Source organism: Bos grunniens, chromosome 9, assembly GCF_055505025.1.
Source record: "Bos grunniens cultivar Pamir isolate PY7600 chromosome 9, Bosgru_T2T1.0, whole genome shotgun sequence".
NCBI lineage: Eukaryota > Metazoa > Chordata > Mammalia > Artiodactyla > Bovidae > Bos > Bos grunniens.
In genome coordinates, this window is record NC_141173.1 from 89,448,471 (window position 1) to 89,470,158 (window position 21,688).

Consider the following 21,688-nt stretch of genomic DNA (forward strand, 5'->3'; position numbering starts at 1 on the left):
CGCCCTCAGCTGTCCCCGCCTTCGTCCCCGGAAGATATCTCTAGGTCCTGGAGCCGGCCATTGTTTGTCTCTTATACAGGCACCAAATAAAGTTTCCTCATTCAAAAGTGTTTTTTTAAACCCTCCTCCCTCGCTTTCTCGGCTCCTCCCTCGCGCGAGCACCGCCTCCTCTCCTGCGGCGGGTGAGACCCGAGCGTTGGAGTCAGGAGCGCGGAATCCGGTGATGGCGGGGCGTCCGGCGTCTCTGTCGGCGCGGGACGTAGGGTTCGTGTCGCTTTCCTCGGCCACTCTCTCGGCTCCTTTTCCTCCTCCCCGCTGCAGCGGAAAGCTGAGCCTCGTGGGGAACCTGTGGGTACTGGGGGAGGGAAGCGGAGGCGGGCTGGAGGCGCCTGCTCCGCCGCCGCCAGCGAGTTCCAGTCCGCCGCCGGGTTCCGCTTCCCTAGGGGCTATGGCTCGGTTTCTAACGGCTCACGGGGAGGCGAGGGCTAGGCGGCCGCTCGCCGGGCTCCAGGCTCGGACTGTCTTTGCAGCTTCCTTGCTGTGTGATTCGTGGCTTCTTGCCTGCCTACACGGGAACGGACTGCGAATCCCGACTGGAAATCTCGGTTTACCCCTACCTCTCTCTACAAGTGATGGTTCGGGGATGTTGGTTGCCTTGCATTAATTTGTATCGAACAGTTACTGCGTCTTTAAAGTGGTTCGATACTGTTTATTATTGTTGTTTTTTAACTCACGCATGACTGTCTTGAGCGTGTTATGCCCCCTTTCAGAAGTGTAGCAGCGCGTGACTCTAACCATATTTAATAAACCTACCTTTTGAGGGGGATGCTTAAAGCTCTCTGCAAAAGTTAGGGATCTGAGATCTATAGAGAAATATGTTTCTTCCTTTCGCTAATCGGATTAATTTGTAATCCCATTATAATTTGTAATCCCATTGTACCTGTACCGTCTTGCTTTGTTAAAAGTCATAGATTGCATACAAATATACTTTTTAACTAGTGGCTCAGACGGTAAAGCGTCTGTCTGCAATGCAGGAGACCCGGGTTCGATCCCTGGGTTGGGAAGATACCCTGGAGAAGGAAATGGCAGCCCACTCCAGTATTCTTGCCTAGAAAATCCCATGGACCGCGGAGCTTGGTAGGTTACCGTCCATGGGGTCGCAAAGAGTCGGACACGACTGTACCGTCTTGCTTTTTTAAAAGTCACAGATTGCATACAGATATACCTGTTAATACAAATTGGAAGGCCCAATTTACATTTGAGTTGTGTCCTTACTGCAAAATATTGCAAAACTCAAGAACACTTGGAAAAAATTGACCGTACCAGCAATGGATTGAGGTTAGAGAAGCACCTTAGGCCCTGACTTTAAGATTTTACTCAGCTTCAGGCAAATATAGGGAGTGTCTGCATCGTTAAATTTTGAGTCCTAGGTATATCTGCCTTCATCCAAGTCCCTGGACCTGAGACGTTACTCTTGGAGATATAAACCTATGAGGAAATGTAGCAGCTAGAAAAACAGCAATACTTTCTAGTTAAGTTGTTTCCCTGGTGGCTCAGATGGTGAAGAATCGCCTGCAATGCAGGAGATCTGGGTTTGAATTGGGAAGATCCCATGGAGAAGGGCGGAGAAGGCGATGGCACCCCACTCCAGTACTCTTGCCTGGAAAATCCCATGGATGGAGGAGCCTGGTGGGCTGCAGTCCATGGGGTCGCGAAGAGTCGGACACGACTGAGCAACTTCACTTTCACTTTTAACTTTCATACATTGGAGAAAGAAATGGCAACCCACTCCAGTGTTCTTGCCTGAAGAATCCCAGGGACGGGGGAGCCTGGTGGGCTGCCGTCTATGGGGTTGCACAGAGTCGGACTCGACTGAAGCGACTTAGCAGCAGCAGCAGCATGGAGAAGGGAATGGCACCCACTCTAGTATTCTTGCCTGAAGAAGTCCATGGACAGAGGAGCCTAGTTTATAGGGTCGCAGAGTCAGACACGACTGAGTTACTTAACACCTAACTAAGTAAAATCTCAAAGAACTGTCACTTTTTGTATCTGCTGCTTTGGAAAATTCAAATGTCAATTGATTTAGTGTTCTTTCTATTTTTCCAAAGACTTAGTAGTAATTGTTCCAAGAAGGCAATGGCAACCCACTCCAGTACTCTTGCCTGGAAAATCCCATGGACACAGGAGCCTGGGAGGCTGCAGTCCATGGGGTCGCGAAGAGTAGGACACTACTGAGCAACTTCACTTTCACTTTTCACTTTCATACATTGGAGAAGGAAATGGAAACCCACTCCAGTGTTCTCGCCTGGAGAATCCCAGGGACGGGGGCCCCTGGTGGGCTGCTGTCTATGGGGTCGCACAGAGTCGGACACGACTGAAGTGACTTAGGAGCAGCAGCAGCAGTAGTAATTGTTAAAAGTTAAATTCTGATCAGAGCAGTTACTATTCCCTGGTGGCTCAGACGGTAAAGAGTCTGCCTGCAATATGAGAGACCTAGGTTCAATCCCTGGGTGTGGAAGATCCAATAGAGAAGGAAATGGCAACCACTCCAGTATTCTTGCCTGGAAAATCCCATGGGCAGAAGAGCCTGGCAGGCTACAGTCCATGGGGTCGCAGAGAGTAGGACACGACTGAAGCGACTTCATTTCATTTCATGGATATTAAAACCTGTTCACTGTAAAACCCACAGAATCAGAAAACATTTTTGCAATTTTTTTCCTTTAAGCTTTATGGTTCACATTTGAGGAAGGCTCTTGAAGAAATACTCAGGACATATAATCCTATTTTTGAAAATTGGAATAAGATATTTGAGTTTTTATAAGTGTGATGATCCCAGATTTAAGTTAGCATAAGTTGGACAGAAGTATTGCAACTGTCTGTTTTTACATTGTCTCTGGTGATCTGAAGACATAAATGAACTGATAAGTTGTTTTGTGCTTTCTATTTAAAAACTTAACAGTGCTAAATTTTTTTTTCTATCCGGACTATATATTTCCTTAAACTAATAATACATTCAATGATAATCTGTAAATCTTGATTTTTGTATGGCTAAAATCAAGAATATATTTAATTTTTGATTCAGGTATACTCAGATTTTTCCTCATCTCCAGCTTTCTTCATTCTCTGACACTTCTTCTAAAAAATCTCTCATTTTCTGGTTGGGAAAGCAAGATGGTAACTTGCCTTAATTTTGCTTAGGGTCAGAGAGGAAGAAAGGAGTTACTGGGAAAGCAAAGAAGGCAGCAAGAAAAACCTTTGAAAACAATTAATGTTGGCTGGGAATATAGACAAAGAGAAGCAGGGGTGTAAATGTCGTGCCCTACATACTTCTGCACTGTAAAGTGTTTCAGGCATTTTTACATCCATTGCCTCACCTTTCTAGGTAGGAAAGGTCATTTAGTAAATAATAAACCTAGGAGGAAAGCCTATTTGACTTTTAGGATAATTCTGTTTCTGTCTTACCACTTTGTTAGACTAGTTTCTGGTTAAGGAGAAGAAAAGGAATACAATAAGAAGGATAAGAATGATTAAACACTCTAGGGAATAGTCTGAGATTTGAGGCACAAACCATGCTTAGTTTTTATGATACACCAGAGAGGTTTTCCAGGCTTCCCTGGTGGCTCAGATGGTAAAGAATCTGGCTGCAATGCGGGAGACCCAGGTTTGATCCCTGGGTGGGTAAGATCCCCTGGAGAAGGGAATGGCTTAACCACTCCAGTATTCTTGCCTGGAGAATCTCATGGACAGAGCCTACAGTCCATGGGGTTGCAAAGAATCAGACACAACTGAGCAACTAACACTCTCAGAGAGGTTTTCCGATTTTCTTGAGTTGCTCCAGGAGTTGGGCAATGCTGGTTTACTTTACAGGAGTTGTTTGCAAAAGAATTTAAATTTAGATGAGATGTTCCAAAAACTGAAAGATGACAGTCTTCTAGTGTGAATGCTACTGAATAATCTGCTGTGTGTGTGACTCTTTTCTAGATCATTTGCATATCTTTCAGTTAAAGACAGATCACCTCAGATCTTAACCAAAGCTATTGATACATTGCATCGACATAAAAGTGAATTTTTCGAGAAACATGGAGAGGTAAGAATTGTGTTTTTACGTAATTCTTTTGTGGTTAAGTCTAACAAACACAATAAGCAGATTTCCGTATGTGGTAATGGTCATTTCACCTGGAGATAAGTTCATGACATGAAACTTCAAAAAAAGGCAGACTAGCTAAGGCAAGATAATGTCGAAATGAGATCTGTTTGTGTTCTTTGATTTTTCAACTTAAGAATTCTAAATTTAAATGTTTATTCGTTTGTGAAAGACATAAATTGTAGTTTTGAAATGTTTTATTTTTTCCTTCTTAAATTTAGATCCATAAAAATTTGTTACCCTAGAGGAATTATGCATATATGTGTGTACATATATATATTTATACTTATAGATAAGATAACTACATATAAACTGATTTCAGTGTAGACTATTCATACACGTGTGTATATATATTATATATATATATATATATATATATAAACTGCCCCCCACCCATATTTTTACAGAAAGGCCTGGAAGCTGAAAAGAAAGCAATTTCTCTTCTTTCGAAATTACGGAATGAATTGCAAACAGATAAACCGATTGTTCCTTTGGTTGAAAAGTTTGTTGATACTGACATATGGAATCAGTACCTAGAATATCAACAGAGTCTTTTAAATGAAAGTGATGGGAAACCAAGGTGGTTTCTCTCACCGTGGCTATTTGTAGAATGCTACATGTATCGTAGAATTCATGAAGCAATTATCCAAAGGTAAGTTTGTAACCATCAAATAACAAATGTAGATAATTTATGCTTTCTTTAAAATTATAAAATGGTAATTTTTAAAATAAAAGCCAAATGAAGCCTGAATTCAGTTCAGCAGATATTAATGGTGCTATTAGATATTTCTGCAAATGTTATTGTTGTAATTGATTATTGGCAGTTATTATCCACTTGCTTAGAATAGACCTAAGATTGAATATCTGAAGTAGGAACTAATTATAAAAAGTTTAATTTTTTATAATCAATAATTTATAAATTATAATTTTTAATTTTTATAATTAAATTTAAAATTTTATTATAAAAAAGTTCTTATAAGAACTTTTAATTAGTTAGAAGTTATATAAAAATAAAAAATTATTCTTCAAATTTAATTTGACGAATACAACAAATTGTTCTTAATAAGCAAAAAAATGTTAATTTGAAATAATTATTTATGTAAAAAGTCAAGATGGACAAAGTAAGCGTATGTTTTGTTTTTAAAAATAGATAATATGTCAGAATTAATTTGCTAAAAAGTCAACAGAACAGTCAATAGAACTGCATTGTTCTGATGCACTATCTTAATTTTCCACTCTTGTTTTTAATGGCTAGATTAGAAAAGGACTCAAAGTTAAATACATGTTCCAGAATAACTTTTTATGGTTATTTACACTAATTAATTTTTCCCTAGGAAAATTATGATAGAGAACTGCCTTACAGAATAGAAGAAAATGTAATGTGGATCATACTTTTAGCTCACAGGTTACAGAAATACAGATTTGCTGAGTAAGAGGAATCCTTTGGTGTCCATTCCTCAACATAGCGTAGGATACTTGAAGACACTTAAACCAGCGCTGAAAGTAAAATAAAAAGATTACTTAGGGAAACATGCGTAAACTTGAGTCTATTTTTTTTTCTGTTTTAATCTTTATAAATTATTATAAGGTCACACTTTTTTTAGTATTTGCTGAATAAGTGTGTTTTAGGTCTTGTGCTTTAAAAGCAGAATACACTCACTAAAAATACAGCATATTACCTGGCACCCAGAGCCAAGCAAAAGACTAGCAAGCACTGGACTCTGTCAGGTACTGAATACCGGCTCAGTTCTCGTTGTTTTGCAACCCAGTGACATAGGTGCTGTGGTTTCCATTTTACAGTGGAGGAAACTGAGGCTCAGAGAGATTAGTATCTTTTCCGAGGCTGCGTGGTGAGTAACTGGTAGAGCCAGTATTGGAGCCTGGTCTGTGCAAATCAGATAAGCCCCCTCCTCAAACAAGTAGTGCATTTGGATATCTTTTCAGGACTGAGGTTAGTCTGGTGTTCGGGGTGATGGTTTCATAACTCTCGAAAATACGCATGTATCAGACAAAGCTGCCGAAGTGTTGAAACACTGAGTGGCGCCCTGAATAGGCTTGGAGGAGTTCGAACGCTAGAGAAGTAAAAGCAATGCTGTTTCTGTTTCTGGAGTGGATCCAGTTCAGAGTGAAAAATCTAGGACAGAAGCTTACAAACCCAGCTGCTTATCACCCAGTTGGGCAAAAGTTTTTTGGTTTGGTTTTAAATATGCAGATTTTGAAATTGTTATATTAAATCCTAATGCTGTTATTTGTCCATGGTGGGGCCTGTACATAGATTTTTCTTTCCACGCCCCGGGGAGATTCTGCCCAGCCTGTGCTGCTAACCATTGGTCCAGGAATAGCTTGATAAAAGGGATAGATAAAAGGCAACATTCAGCTTGAAGTTCAGAAACGAGAATATTTGTGAGTCAGGGGTGTGAAACTCTCCTAAGGGGATTTCTTAGGCAAATATTTGAAGATCTAGGTATTTGTCTGATACTCAGGTTATAGGTAGTACAGAGAAGGGCTGTCCTACAGCGGAGCTAGCACTGAAGTAGTTTTTTTTAATCGAAGTACAGTGGTTTATAATATTGTGTTAGTTTCAGGTATACAGCAAAGTGATTCAGATATATCTGTGTGTATGTGTGTGTATATATGTACATACATATATTAGATTATTTTCCATTATAGGTTATTATAAGATATTGACTATAGTTCCCTGTGCTATAGTGTAAATCCTTGTTGCTTATCTGTTTTATGTATAGTAGTAGTATCTGTTAATCCCATCAGTTCAGTTCAGTTCAGTCGCTCAGTCGTGTCCGACTCAAGTTTAATCAAGTAGCTCAAGTCACTCAGGAGAGCCTGTATTTGAATCCAAGTCTATTTTGCTCAAATCCTGTATGTATCCCCTTCACACCACTCAGCTGTCTAGGTCAGTGTGAAAATCAGGACAAAGTTCTTATCTAGAGAGACAAAAGCTGGCATCATCATCACATCAGTCAGTTCAGTTCAGTCGCTCAGTCGTGTCTGACTTTTTTGCGACCCCATGAATCACAGCACGCCAGGCCTCCCTGTCCATCACCAACTTCTGGAGTTCACCCAGACTCACGTCCATCGAGTCAGTGATGCCATCCAGCCATCTCATCCTCTGTTGTCCCCTTCTCCTCCTGCCCCCAATCCCTCCCAGCATCAGAGTCTTTTCTAATGAGTCAACTCTTCGCATGAGGTGGCCAAAGTACTGGAGTTTCAGCTTTAGCATCATTCCTTCCAAAGAAATCCCAGGGCTGATCTCCTTCAGAATGGACTGGTTGGATCTCCTTGCAGTCCAAGGGACTCTCAGGAGTCTTCTCCAACACCACAGTTCAAAAGCATCAATTTTTCGGCGCTCAGCCTTCTTCACAGTCCAACTCTCACATCCATACATGACTACTGGAAAAACCATAGCCTTGACTGGACGAACCTTTGTTGGCAAAGTAATGTCTCTGCTTTTCAATATGCTATCTAGGTTGATCATAACTTTCCTTCCAAGGAGTAAGCGTCTTTTAATTTCATGGCTGCAGTCACCATCTGCAGTGATTTTGGAGCCCCCAAAAATAAGTCTGACACTGTTTCCACTGTTTCCCTATCTATTTCCCATGAAGTGATGGGACTGGATGCCATGATCTTCGTTTTCTGAATGTTGAGCTTTAAGCCAACTTTTTCACTCTCCTCTTTCACTTTCATCAAGAGGCTTTTGAGTTCCTCTTCACTTTCTGCCATAAGGGTGGTGTCATCTGCATATCTGAGGTGATTGATATTTCTCCCGGCAATCTTGATTCCAGCCTGTGTTTCTTCCAGTCCAGCATTTCTCATGATATACTCTGCATATAAGTTAAATAAGCAGGGTGACAATATACAGCCTTGACGTATTCCTTTTCCTATTTGGAACCAGTCTGTTGTTCCATGTCCAGTTCTAACTGTTGCTTCTTGACCTGCATACAAATACTCCTAATTTATCCCTGCCCTTGAAGTAGTTTTTAAGTGTCCAACTTGTTAGGTTTCTTATATGAAGAATTCCTATCCTGGGTCAGTGACCCATCCAGAGTAACCAAAGGAAAGGAAAGTCGCTCAGTCGTGTCCAGCTCTTGGCGACGCCATGGACTGTAGCCTACCAGGCTCTTCCCTCCATGGGATTCTCCAGGCAGGAGTACTGGAGTGGGTTACCATTTCCTTCTCCAGGGGATCTTCCCGACCCAGGGATCAAACCCGGGTCTCCTGCATTCCAGGCAGACGCTTTAACCTCTGAGGCACCAGGGTATCTTTCTGGCTTTTACAGGATCCCAAAGCACACATAGGGGCTTCCCAAGTGGCACTAGTGGTAAAGAACCCACCTGCCTATGAAGGAGATGTAAGAGGTGAAGCTTCGATCCCTGGTCGGGAAGATCCCGTGGAGGAGGAAATGGCAACCCATTCCAGGATTCTTGCCTGGAGAATTCATGGACAGGAGCCTAGTGGGCTATAATCCATAGGATCAAAAAAAGTCAGGCACCACTCAAGGAACTTAGCACACATGCACAGAAAGCACATGTTAGCTTTAAGATATGTTTCTGGTGACTTTGCCCCTTACACTGAAACATATTTTGAATTTTCTTTGTCAAGATGTATAGTTTGGGTTTTTTAGAGTTAAGTGGTTGAATAGTCTGCAAATCTAAATTAAGATTCAAAGTTTTAGCCATATGTAAAATTTAAATATGCTTCAGATACTGAAAAATGAAAATATGGAGAAAATGGCAGACATTTTTAAGCTTTTATTAAAGTGTGATATACATGCTGAATAGTACATATTTCTTAAGTATTCAGCAGTGTTTACCAGAACATGCTGTGTCCCTAGTGGTCAGATCAAAAGGCAGAACTTTAGGCCCCCACACGCTGCCTTTGGATCCCAAACATTCAAACACATATTCTTGGTGAACATCTGTGTGTATTTCTGTTGGGTGTATACTTAGGAGTGAACCCCTGGGTCAAGTGTGTACACATATACAGCTCTGCTGCTGCTAAGTCGCTTCAGTCGTGTCCGACTCTGTGCGACCCCATAGACGGAAGCCCACCAGGCTCCCTTGTCCCTGGGATTCTCCGGGCAAGAACACTGGAGTGGGTTGCCAATGCATACAGCTCTAGTAGATTCTAAAGTGGCAAACATTTTAAGTTCTCTGAAATCATTTATAGCTATGGAGTTTGCTCTCTTAAAATGTAAGGAGCAAGTCTCAAGGGGTTTCCCCAGCAGTCCACTGGTTAAGCCTCTGCGCTTCCAATGCAGGGGCCCAGGTTCAGTTCCTGGCTGGGGAGCGGAAATCCCACAATCAGTGCCACAAGGCCAAACGAGGATCTGCAGGTTTTCCTGTAAAGGGCCAGTCGGTCAGTATTCTAGGCTCTCAGACGCCTCAGCTTTAGCGGTGCCAGAGCAGCCACAGGCAGTATGTAGGTGAATGTGGTTGTGTTCCGAAGGAACAGCAGAGTTATGGATCCTGAACTTTGAATTTCGTGTATCACAAAATCTTTTTCAATTTTTTTTCAACTCTTCAAAAAAGCCATTCTGAGCTTGCAGATCATACAGAACAGGTAGTGGGCCAGAGAGGGCCTGCAAGCTGCAGTTTGCTGACCACCACAGTGGAACCCATGCATCCAAATACATTGATCCCTTTACCTCACCTTGAGAGACTGATTCATTTCAGCAATGCTGCCATTGCTACAAAAGTCTTTTAATTCTTTGAAACTTCTTTCAGAGCCAGTTAACAAACCTCAAAACGAGATTAGTCTCATTATTATTTAGTCACTCCTCATTTTTGACCAAAAATGTTTTATTCCATTTGATCTACACGCTTCATTCTACTGAAATTGCTGTGAGTGACTTTTGGCTGTTTCCAAAAACAAGTTAACTCCAAAGCATGAAAATACTGGACGCTGACAGGACACTTAATAACAGGTTCTGAGGAAAATCCCCAAAGAGGCATTCCGAAAGTGCTTTGAGCAGTACTCGACGCTGACAGGACATTTAATAACAGGTTCTGAGGAAAATCCCCAAAGAGGCATTCCGAAAGTGCTTTGAGCAGTGGCAGCGCTCTTGGGCTAAGGTGTAGCTTTCCAGGCTGCCTCACTGACTGGAGGGAGGCAGCCATCACTGGGGTGTGTAAATTCTGCTATGTTTTTGATTTTGATTTTAATGAATCCCATTGCATCTGCCATATTGCCTTTTTATCCTAAGGTAGGAGACCCCTGGAAAAAGTAGCTAATTATGAAGATCAGATTCTGTAAAGTCTGTTATGCTAGTATGTATACCTTCTGAGTTACGTTTTTCTTATGTCAGTATTATTTGATCTCTCATTAGACAACATGAATATGTAGACATGGAACATACATCACCGTTGGTCAAAGTCAACTTGGGAGTAAAAGTTGCTAAAAAATTAGAAATTACACATAAATGATCAAAAGTCATCATTACAATAAGATTTACATTAGTGCTGTCTGCTTTATAGCAAGTAGTCATTGGGCTCCTGTAATATTCTGTGTTTGACTCCTTTACAATTACTATATTATATTCAACTATTCTGTTTATATCCATATGTTTGTTATTTGGAGCCTGAGCCACACTGAGCACCCGAAAAAATGTTTGTTAAACTGTCATGAAATTCTGTTTCTCTTTCCCCTTTTTCCTAAAAACCCACTGGATAAATAATTATGGATACAGTCCCTATAATTATTTAATACTTCCAGTATATTTGACAACTAATTAAAATGAGTTTGGGTATTTATTTTTGCATAACTTATTTAATTTTATTTAGTTAGTGTAAATTGATTATTTTTGTGTAACTTGTCTGTGTTATACCTAATAAAAATCACCACTAATTTTTTGGATGGGTTGCTACTATTCTCTTTCCTTTAAAAAACTGCAATTACTCAAATGTTTAAAAAAAGGTACAGAGTTATAGAAATGTTTCACTTATTATTTTTTTCCTATTTTAGTCCACCAATCGATGACTTTGATATATTTAAAGAATTGAAAGACCAAAATTTCTTTGAATCTCAGGAATCTATCATTGCCTTATGTACTCATCTGCAAGAGTTGAGGAAAACTATCGAAGACCTAGATGAAAATCAACTGAAAAATGAATTTTTTAAAGTTCTTCAGGTAAATATAATTTATATTATTCTAATATTCTAATTATTCTAATGACAAATTTTGATCATTTATGTGTAGATTTCTAATTTCTTAGCAACTTTTACTCTCAAGTTGACTTTGACCAGTGGTGATGTATGTTCCGTGGCTACATATTCATGTTGTTTAATGAGAGATCAAATAATATTGACCTAAGAAAAACGTAACTCTCCTGAGTCTGTTTGTTTATTTAAATTGTTGAAAAGTAAACTGGTATACATTTAACAGCAGGGAGACACTGTGGGGGAAGAGGCTTCAGGAAATGAGGAGCAGAGAGGAGAGGGGCTGCAGGGACCCCCCATAGAAGCCAGGGTGCATTGAAGCAAAGACAAGGACTTTGGTTTTTACTCATGCTGAAATGAGAAGCTGTTAGAAGGTTTTGATCAGAGGAGTAACATAACATGACTTAGGTCAAGAATTACTTCTGCGAATAGACTGAAGGCACAAGGGTAGAAATAGGTAGTTCTGTTACTGAAACGACTCAGGTCTGGACCAAGCTGGTAGCATCAGAGGTAGTACAGGTCACCAGATTCTGGATATGCTTTGAAAGTAGAGGCCACAGCTTTTTTATGCAGCATTATTAGAGAAAATGTAGATTGGATGGACATTTTGTATTGAGTTTTGTAGAAATGAATTTTATGAACATTTTTAGCATCCTCCCATTATGTCCTACGTAATAGAGTTTTTTTTAATTGGTTATTCAAAAGAAGGGTACATGTATTGTGCTTTTTCTTTTTCAGATTTCACTGTGGGGAAATAAGTGTGATCTGTCTCTATCAGGTGGGGAACATATTTCTCAGAAGACCAATATAATGAATTCATTGGAAGACCTAAAACCTTTCATTTTAGTGAACGACATGGATCGTCTTTGGTCATTGCTAAGCAATTGCAAGAAAACAAGAGAAAAAGAATCTGTTACTCGAGTGGATATTGTTCTGGATAATTCTGGGTTTGAACTTATTACAGACTTAGTATTAGCTGACTTCTTGTTGTCCTCTAAACTGGCAACTAAGATCCATTTTTATGGGAAAACGATTCCATGGTTTGTTTCTGATACTACTCTACACGATTTTAATTGGATAATCAAACAACTAAAGCATTCTAATAATAAGTGGGTGTCCCAATGTGGGGTTGACTGGGAAGACCATATTAAAACGGGCAGATGGGTTTACCTCGATCATATATTTTGGACTCTGCCTCATGAATTCAGTGCAATGTCTCAGGTCGCTCCTGATTTACATGCTGCACTACAAAAGGCTCATTTAATTTTCTTCAAGGGTGACTTGAATTATAGGAAGCTGACGGGTGACAGAAGATGGGAGTTTACTGTTCCGTTTCATGAGGCGTTGAGTGGCTTCCACCCTGCACCTCTGTGCAGCATCAGAACATTAAAGGCTGAGGTTCAGGTTGGTCTGCAGCCCGGGCAAGGTGAACAGCTCACAGCTTCTGAGCCCAACTGGCTGACCGCTGGGAAATACGGAGTATTTCAGTTTGATGGTCCACTCTGACTTGGTGTAGGAACTTTCAGTTGTGTAGAAAGATCTGACCGACACTCGGCAGCCCCAACAAACCTCTGGGAAGCTTGGCTTCTCGGTGGTGATTTGTACACTCTCTGATGCTTTCTCGTTTGAACGCTTAGCCCCACTACATTGTTTTGGGGCTAGGTGCACTGGTTACAGATAAGTTAACACTGATGTTGGAATTTCAGTAACTTATTTCAAGTCAAAGGTATCATTTCAGATGGTTTTAATGAACTTAATTAGGCAGAAATAGAAGTCAATTCTGCTTTATAAGTTAACATTTTAAAAAATACTGTGCTGCATGGTATTTAATATTCTAGGAGGCATGAAATTTTACTTGATTTGGGGCTCTAAGGGCTCAGTGATAATATAATATACATCTTAAGTATGCTTTGTAAAGAGAGGCATTTCTTAACTGATATCTGAACACGTGAAAGTAAAATTTACCTCATAAGTTATTATAATTTTTAATTTTGTTACTGGATTTTCTTTCATTTCCATATCTATCATTTGCATGCGTTTGTATTTTGATCTGTGGAAAGGGTGGTTGGAAACTCAAAATTGAACAGAATAAAACAATTAGTACTTGAGGAAAGGTAATATCTTTACATTCTGTTTGTGCTATCCATAATCAGCTGAAATACATTATTTTAACACATATGTGTTTTAAATGAACAGAATTGCTGTGCAGTCTTAAAAAAAAAATCCATTAGATAGGAAAGATTCTTCTGTGTAGACTTTGTACTACCAACGATTTAATTCACTTTTTATAATCTTGCACATTTATTGGCGATCACTATAAATTTCAGGTCAGTTTGTTTTGCACCTGAAATTGAAAATAAATCTGGACATGTTTTCTTGCACCAGAATAATAAAATGAGTTGTAAAGTGTATCAAAAATCTCATCGGTTTTATCTTTCAGTGGAGGAAGGGCAAGAAGGGAAGATTAAAGGTGAACTCTATAAAGTGTACTCCCAGTACACCACCCCCAGTGTTCCTGTTAAGATTTAGTATTTTCACAGTTATGCCACCATGACCACAATCTACTTTCAGACCATCTTCATCCGGCCTAAAAGACAGGGCTCTGCCTAGAGTCTTCTCCTGGTCCCCCACCTGTTTCTGCCCCAGCAAGTTTGGCCTCTGTGTGTTTGGCATAGGTACAGAGGAGCATGTAGGAGGAGGCTGAGGCTCTGAGGTCAACTGAGGGTGAATTTTCCACTGAAGAGCTCAGTGGTCTTGGAAAACATTCCCGAAATAGCATCTTCAATTGCTTCCACTGCTTAACAGTAACATACTTGGTTAAGGATGAAGTAACTCCTGGATAAAGCAGTCTGTAAATTTCATGCAACACTTTTTCAGCAAGATATAGATCCAGTATCTTACAGGTATATTACAAGACATAGATCCAGTATCTTGTAGGTATATTACAATAAAAATGTGTAAGAAGGGTAGGTAAATAGGTAGAAAATGGTGGTTATACCACACATGGGCCAGTGGTAGAGTCCATCTGCCAGTGAAGGAGACAGGAAACAGGTTTGATCCCTGGGCTGGGAAGATTCCCCTGGAGCAGGAAATGGCAACCCATTCCAGTATTCTTACCTGGAAAACTCCATGGACAGAGAAGCCTGGCAGGTCCTAGTCCATGGGGTCGCAGAGTCAGACACAACTGAGCATCTGTGTGTTTGGCATAGGTACAGAGGAGCACTCACGCACACACATACTCCATGGATTTATGTTACTTTTCGATTAAACAGCAAATAAACAAGATTTCTTGGGATGACCCACCTCCCGGATTTGAGGTGGCATTTTGGTGTTTGATACAAATGCAGTAATCCTTTTGAACTCTTTAATGGCCAGAATCCATGTTATTCAACCTCAAAGTTTTATTTCTAGAAAAGAAATTCCCACTGCAAAAGGCAACACCAATGTAGTTCAAACTCTACTTAGGTTTTAAGAAAATCCTAGGGTGAATGGAAAATACAATTCAGAGTTAGATTTATTAAAATTCCTTCTCCTGCTCATTTTCCTAATAGCTCTCTCTGCCCGAGCCCTCACTGAGTCTTGTTCTCAAGCCTCTAACTCCACAAAACTTTCTCCCCTCTACTCTTGACTATTTTTGCTGGACTGAGTTGGGGTGTGGGGCGTCTAGGAGACTGACTACTTCTACACATGTGTGCTTTATTACCTTGGTAAAGTGCCCATGCAGTGTCTGACACTCACAGTATGATGCCTTGATACTTGATATGATACCTTGACATTATAGAAAGTGAGTAAGGCGGGGGGAAAATGAGAAAAATGATGACATTATTCCACCACCACCAGTACTCCTGTTAAGATTTTGGTGTTTCTCCATGCCTAGACATATTTTTTACATTTCTAAGAAAAAGCAAGTTTGTACTGTTTAAAAAAATTTTTTCTTCCGTTTTTAAATAATTGATGTTGTGTTCAGTCACTCAGTTATGTCCGATTCTTTGTGGCCCCATGGCCTGTAGCCCACCAGGCTCCTCTGTCCGTGGTATTCTCTAGGCAAGAATACTGAAGTGGGTTGCCATGTCCTTCTTTAGGGCATCTTCCTGACCCAGAGTGTGAACCTCAGTCTCCTGCACTGCAGGCAGATTCTTTTTCTCTGAGCCACCAGGGAAGCCGTCGTTTGTCGTAATTTTTTCCTGGTAGAGGAATGAAGACTTTTGGATAGGATGACCTGGGACTCATATTGATCAATAGTGATCTGGGACTCATAAATATTTGATTTACAATCCTTGGTCTCCTATTAAATCCATGACCTAAGTCACATTCTCACAATTTTACTGGAAAAGGAGAAGTTATTTCTGGTCAACTTGAACTACATTCAATCGCAAAGCCAGATTCCCTGGGGAGTCATGCTGAAAGCTATCAACAGTCTGGCACCCCCTAGAGGCCGTCTGAATATTCCATGAACCCTGACCTCTTCCCTTCATCTTTAAATTACAAGGAGCCTTGAGTACTCTCAGCCATCTCATCAGAGACCACCGTTGACCTTGTTCTCCTACCTTCCTGCTTTTCTTTGCTGGGTCACATTTTCCCCACTCTCAGACCTTTTAAAATATAGAAAGGAAAATCTGTTCTTATGGAAGACACTTCTAAAATGTTGATTTCCATTAGTTGTACATTTTTGAGGGGCAGCCACTGACTGTGTCCGCCGTGTTTCCCCTCACACAGAATACTGAGCACGGGGTAGCTGTTCAGTGAGTGGCTGGTAGGTGACAAATTCTAGCCTTTGAAGTAATTTTCTTATCTCCCTGATGTGATGCTATTTAAATTGAAATCTGAAGGATGAAATGGGTCTACTTGAAAGTCTAATCGATGAAATCAATTAGTACTTGTTAAATGAATAAAGAAATCTATGTCATATAATTGGGAGTTTTGCACAAGGACAGGGAGGCCTGGCGTGCTACGATTCATGGGGTCGCAGAGTCGGACACGACTGAGCGACTGATCTAATCTGATGCATCTTTGAATACTGCTTTATACCTTCAATATTATATTGTGCCCAGTTTCCCATTTGTTAATTCTTCAAAATGTGATTTTTAATGACTGTAAACATTTCATGATATAGCTAGATTGTATTTTATTTTGCTATATAGATTGTCCAAAATCTTTGCTATCATTAAGGAAGCTGATAGGAACATCTTCAGACAACCAGTACGAAGATTTGCAAGTCTTCAGTTACTGAGAATTGCTTGAAGCCACCCAATTATTCTAGTCCTTTGAAATAATTGCTTCTATTAGGCTTGTATTTGGCTTTTAGGCCCAAACTCTCAACATTGAGTAATTGCTTTATATGAGAAGCAAAGTCACTTTTTGCCTTTCTTTAAAAAAAAAAATTCACACTATATGCTGATGACTTTCAATCCTGCTTGAGTTCAATACAAAGTTTAGGCACAAGGGGGAGATCCATTAGCACTGGAAAGTGGCTGGATTTTTCTTCTGTACTATTTAGTACAGAGATTTCAGCAAGAAAAACTGGCAGAGTATAATTTTCATTGTTGACTACACACATTCTTGTGGTTTCAACTTTAAAATCATTATCGTGGAACAAGGATTTGGTAAAACACAGTAAGGTCAATGACAACAAAACTGTATCCTCATTCCTTTCTTGGCTAAAATTTTCTGTTACATGTAATGTTTATAACCATATGTTACCATGGTTAATCATAGAAGTATATCAACATAGGTGAATTTGAAAATAAAATTCTGAAAAAGTGGAGAAAAGAAATAGTGTTTCATTGTTTTTGCCTGGAGAATCCCAGGGACAGGGGAGCCTGGTGGGCTGCCATCTATGGGGTCTCACAGAGTCGGACATGACTGAAGCGACTTAGCAGCAGCAGCAGCAGCAACAACATAGAAAAGTCACACTAGAAAAAACTTTGTAAGAGAATAAAAATAATTGCTTTTCATTTCACTTAAACTTTGCTTGAAAAAGCAAAACTGTACTGGTTTTCTTAACTGTAACAGCAAGTTAATTTTCACCATAATTCAGAAAATTTAAAGGAGCTAATATTTCAATTCTATCTTACATTTAAGAAGATAAACATTGGGCTTGGTATATCCCCAATGCAGAAATTCTGCAACTGGGATTCAAGGGTTTCAGGGATAGAATTCAGGTGACCTATAAGTTTGGGTGAAAAAAAATTTTCATCTTTCTTTTTATTAATCTCTAATTGAAAAGTCGTATTTCCTTCAGTATTGATTATTGGCCATAAATTTCAGCAATATTTGCAGTATCTGTGTTCTTGTCACCTGCAAAAATCACAAGTCCTTCCATATTACATTGTGGTTGCTCCCACTATCTTGAATTATTGCCTTATTATTACATCGAAAATTTAGATGTTTTATTTGGAGAAGTTCATGACCCGAAAAAGTTAACAATACATGCTCTCGTTTTTGTTTGTTTTTTTTTTTTTTAACTTTTCCTTCAGTTTTCTTTCTTTTTCATAAAGTTGGTGAAAGACATGACTGGGTTTATTTTCATGATTTTGTTTTTGAAGTGAAGAGGAGATACATCATACTGTGTTTTTTCTTCCCATTTCAGACTTCACTTAATATAATTCTTCTATTGTCCAGCTTGATTTCTTCCAGGGGTCCTTAATGAGAAAGAAAAGATTTCACATTTGCACATGGAATGACTCATCCTTAATCTATCACTACAAGGCTTTTGTGTGTGTGTGTGTGTTGGTTTGTTTTTTTTTAATTAAAAAAAATGAAAAAGTATTTGAAATGTTTTCCTATTTAGAACTCGTCTTAAAATGTTTTACAGGTCTTAAAAATCAGAAATCAGAAAGAGCTGTTTAAAATATGAAGCAAGAAGCAGAATTCAACAAAATTTCTTTGACGTATATTCCCAATTTTATAATAATTACTGACAATCAGCGAATAGCAAGCATGTTATAGATGAAAGTGAAGTTGCTCAGTCTTGTTTGACCCTTTGTGACCCCATGGACTGTAGCTTACCAGGCTTCTCCTTCCATGGGATTTTCCAGACAAGAATAGTGGAATGGGTTGCCATTTGCTTCTCCAGGGGATCTTTCCAACCTCGGGATTGAATCCAGGTCTCTCACATTGCAGGCAGATGCTTTACCATCTGAGCCACCAGCTGCTAAGTCACTTCAGTCGTGTCCGACTCTGTGTGACCCCATAGACGGCAGCCCAACAGGCTCCCCCGTCCCTGGGATTCTCCAGGCAAGAACACTGGAGTGGGTTGCCATTTCCTTCTCCAATGCATGAATGTGAAAAGTGAAAGTGAAGTCGCTCAGTCGTGTCCGACTCTTAGTGACCCCATGGACTGCAGCCTACCAGACTCCTCCATCCATGGGATTTTCCAGGCAAGAGTGCTGGAGTGGGGTGCCATTGCCTTCTCTAAGCCATCAGGGAAGCCCATAATCAAAAAAAGATACCATTTATGGAGCACTATGTTCCAGGCACAGGATTAAGTGCTTTACTCATAATGTGGCATGATATCTTCATAAAAATCCCAGAGGCAAAGATTTTTATTCCATTATTTATATAGGACCACCAGGTCTCAGTGATTTCAAGTAACTGGGCACAAGGCTGCTCAACTAGTCAATGGCAGAGACAAAATTTAAGCTCCGATCTATTGGGCTCCACAAGTCAAGTATGGCTTTTATTTCAGGTTACTATGCCTTTCCCGTAATTTGTAACCATGTAATTAAATTCTTTTTAAAAATGAGTAAATATATACCATCAGTGACAATTTGAGCCAGGAGACTGTGGATGATCAGCCACGTTGTGAGTTATTAATATGTTGAAGTCTCTGGAGGAAAAGGAAAAAATCCAGTGAAAGATAATGTTTTTAAATAATCATCTAAAACGAGGGTGGGTGGGAATGGGGATTGTTTTCCTGTATCATTATATTTTGTATCATTTCGATGCTTATGAATTCATGGAATTTTACAGTAGGCTGAACACCACATTGAGAAAGGAAGCCTTCTCTTGGTGCAAAGAGCTGAACATCAGCAAATCCAGTGATGAAAAGGATGCCTCTCATGTTTCAGGCCACCAACCAGCTGAAAACCAGTGGGTAGTTCTTTTGAAGGGAAATTATTCTTGTGACCAGATGGAAGTGATTTATCGAGAATGAACTGGCTTATTCTTTCAACCAAAGGGATGATATAAAAACTGTTTTGCTGTCTTGGTGAAATCCCAAATCTGTTCGGATAAACTATTCCAACTCTTGCCTCATCATTGATAGCATTATGGACAAGTTGTTTAAAATTAAGCGAACCATAGTTTTATATCAACCTGTAAGATTATGCCTTGATTCTTTATTTCTATTTCCTTTCTCATCAGGTCCCAAATGAAGTGTTATTTGAACTGCTGAAACCCTAATAATGATGATCTGAGAGGAGACACATCAGATACCTTTCCTTATTGAGTTGGGTTCTTGTTCAGAGAAGGTAACTTGGACAAGAAATCTGAATTTCAGTCCCAGTTCTGTTACTAATTAATTATGTAGTTTTTAGCTGGCACTCAATTATTCTGTTACTTAATGTTCTCAAATATAAGCAATAAACTTGCTTTTAGCTCCATGATTTTCTGATCTAATTGTTTTTTCTGCCATACACAAAAGCAGGATAATCCTATTTACTCTTGCACAAACACTGGCATTTTACCTTTGTGGAAAATTCTACTTCTTTCTTTCTTTGTTGTTTAGTCATATCTGACTCTTTGTGATCCCGTGGACTGCAGGATGACAGACTTCCCTGTCCTTCCCTATTTCCCAGAGTTTGCACAAACTCATGTCCATTGAGTTGATGATGCCATCCAACCATCTCATTCTCTGTTGGCCCCTTCTCCTTCTGCCTTCAATCTTTCCCAGCATCAGGGTCTTTTCCAAGGAGTGGGCTCTTGACATCAGGTGGCCAAATTATTGGAAGTTTCAGCTTCAGCATCAGTCCTTCCAATACATATTCAGAGTTGATTTCCTTTAGGATTGACTGGTTTGATCTCCTTGCTGTGCAAAATACTTTCAAGAGTCCTTCTTCCTACTTGTTAACATATATGTCATTTTTTTCTTCATGGAAAACTCTTTTTCTATTAATTTCTGTAAAACCCATTAAATTCTGTATAACTTCCCTTTGATCCCTGTCTGTAAGATGGTTAACTCCCACCTCCATATCAGGCAGGTCAATTGCCTACTGAATATGACAAAGTGCTTTTGCAAGCTTAACCATTTTGGAAATTTAAGACAAATCATGAGAATATAATTAAATATGTTGATGAGCAAGAACTGAAGGATGCAATTTATTTTCAGTTAAAAGAATTGATTGAAAAATTCCCTTATGTAGACTGCTGGCACTATAGACAGAAATTCTTTATGGAATGAAGGAATATTTTTCTACATTGAGAAGTCTGACTTAGCAACAGGATTCCAGAAGTAGAAACTGAAGCTGAGACTGTTGAAAGTACAAAAGTCATTTTCCCTTCCTTTTTCCTGGCACAGTCATCTTCTTATTTGAACCTTTGCTGTATTGGTACCACTCCCTTTTCCAATGATTGTGCTTAAAAGGGGGCTTAAGGAAGGAAGTAGCCCTTGTCTTCCTCTGGAGATTTTCATGTCTGGAAGTGATGCTATAAATGTTTAATTTTACACACAGATAAAAGATTCTGAGAGAATAAGAAATTTGCCAGTGGTAGCAAGTAACAGGACCTGCATTTGAACAAGGTAGATAGGCCCAAATCCATACTTTTTGCCACCACGTACACTGCCTCTCATAATAATAATGCTCCACATTTTGCTCATTACAGTACATTTACTCATACATTTTACAAAGCACTTTTTACTTTACCAAAGAATTCACATACTATGCCACATCAACATAAGAGTGTTATGAGATAGGTTATTATTACGTTAACTTGATCGAAGGGTGAAAGAGGTTCAACAAGGTTCAGCACAGCTAGTAAGTGTCTGGATTGGGGCTTGAACCCAAAAGCTCTAAAGTCTCCTGTTCTTTGTATGGTCCCATAAATTCTTTAGGACAATAGTGAGGTTTCTCAGAGATCAGAAGTGTCTCCCCAAAAGTTAGACTTTGTTCTATTGACCATAGTTCTCAACCTGTGCTTCTGAGAGCGCTTGGGGTTCTGGGGAGGTACTCTGGGACTTGGGCTTGGGTGTAAGAAAGGCGCGATGGGGAGGCACTGTTTTTTATATGCTATAAATGCATTGACTTGTGATTTTATTTTGCTTATTTTACAATATTTATTATTTATTTATTTGGCTGTGCTGGATCTTAGTTGGCACACGCAGAATTTTGGATCTTTGTGGCATGTGAGATTTAGGACTCTGACCAGGGATCG

At 39.6% G+C, this 21,688-nt stretch overlaps 1 protein-coding gene across 4 annotated transcripts; it reads left to right on the forward strand.

Annotated features, from left to right (window-relative positions):
* The first annotated feature begins 175 nt into the window (after positions 1-175).
* On the forward strand, positions 176-19,923 carry DCPH1 (damage control phosphatase 1). 4 transcript variants are annotated; one of them, XM_086318325.1, is made up of 6 exons: positions 176-264; positions 3,982-4,087; positions 4,552-4,796; positions 11,123-11,288; positions 12,056-12,095; positions 19,682-19,923. In XM_086318325.1, the coding sequence occupies exons 1-6, from the start codon at positions 224-226 to the stop codon at positions 19,690-19,692; spliced, it is 609 nt and encodes a 202-aa protein (XP_086174451.1). In that variant the 5' UTR covers positions 176-223; the 3' UTR covers positions 19,693-19,923. The 4 variants fall into 4 exon arrangements, with proteins under 4 accessions (XP_086174451.1, XP_086174449.1, XP_086174452.1 ...); XM_086318323.1 differs by lacking the exon at positions 19,682-19,923 and having other exon boundaries at positions 12,056-13,735; XM_086318326.1 differs by lacking the exons at positions 3,982-4,087; positions 4,552-4,796.
* Positions 19,924-21,688: the final 1,765 nt, after the last annotated feature.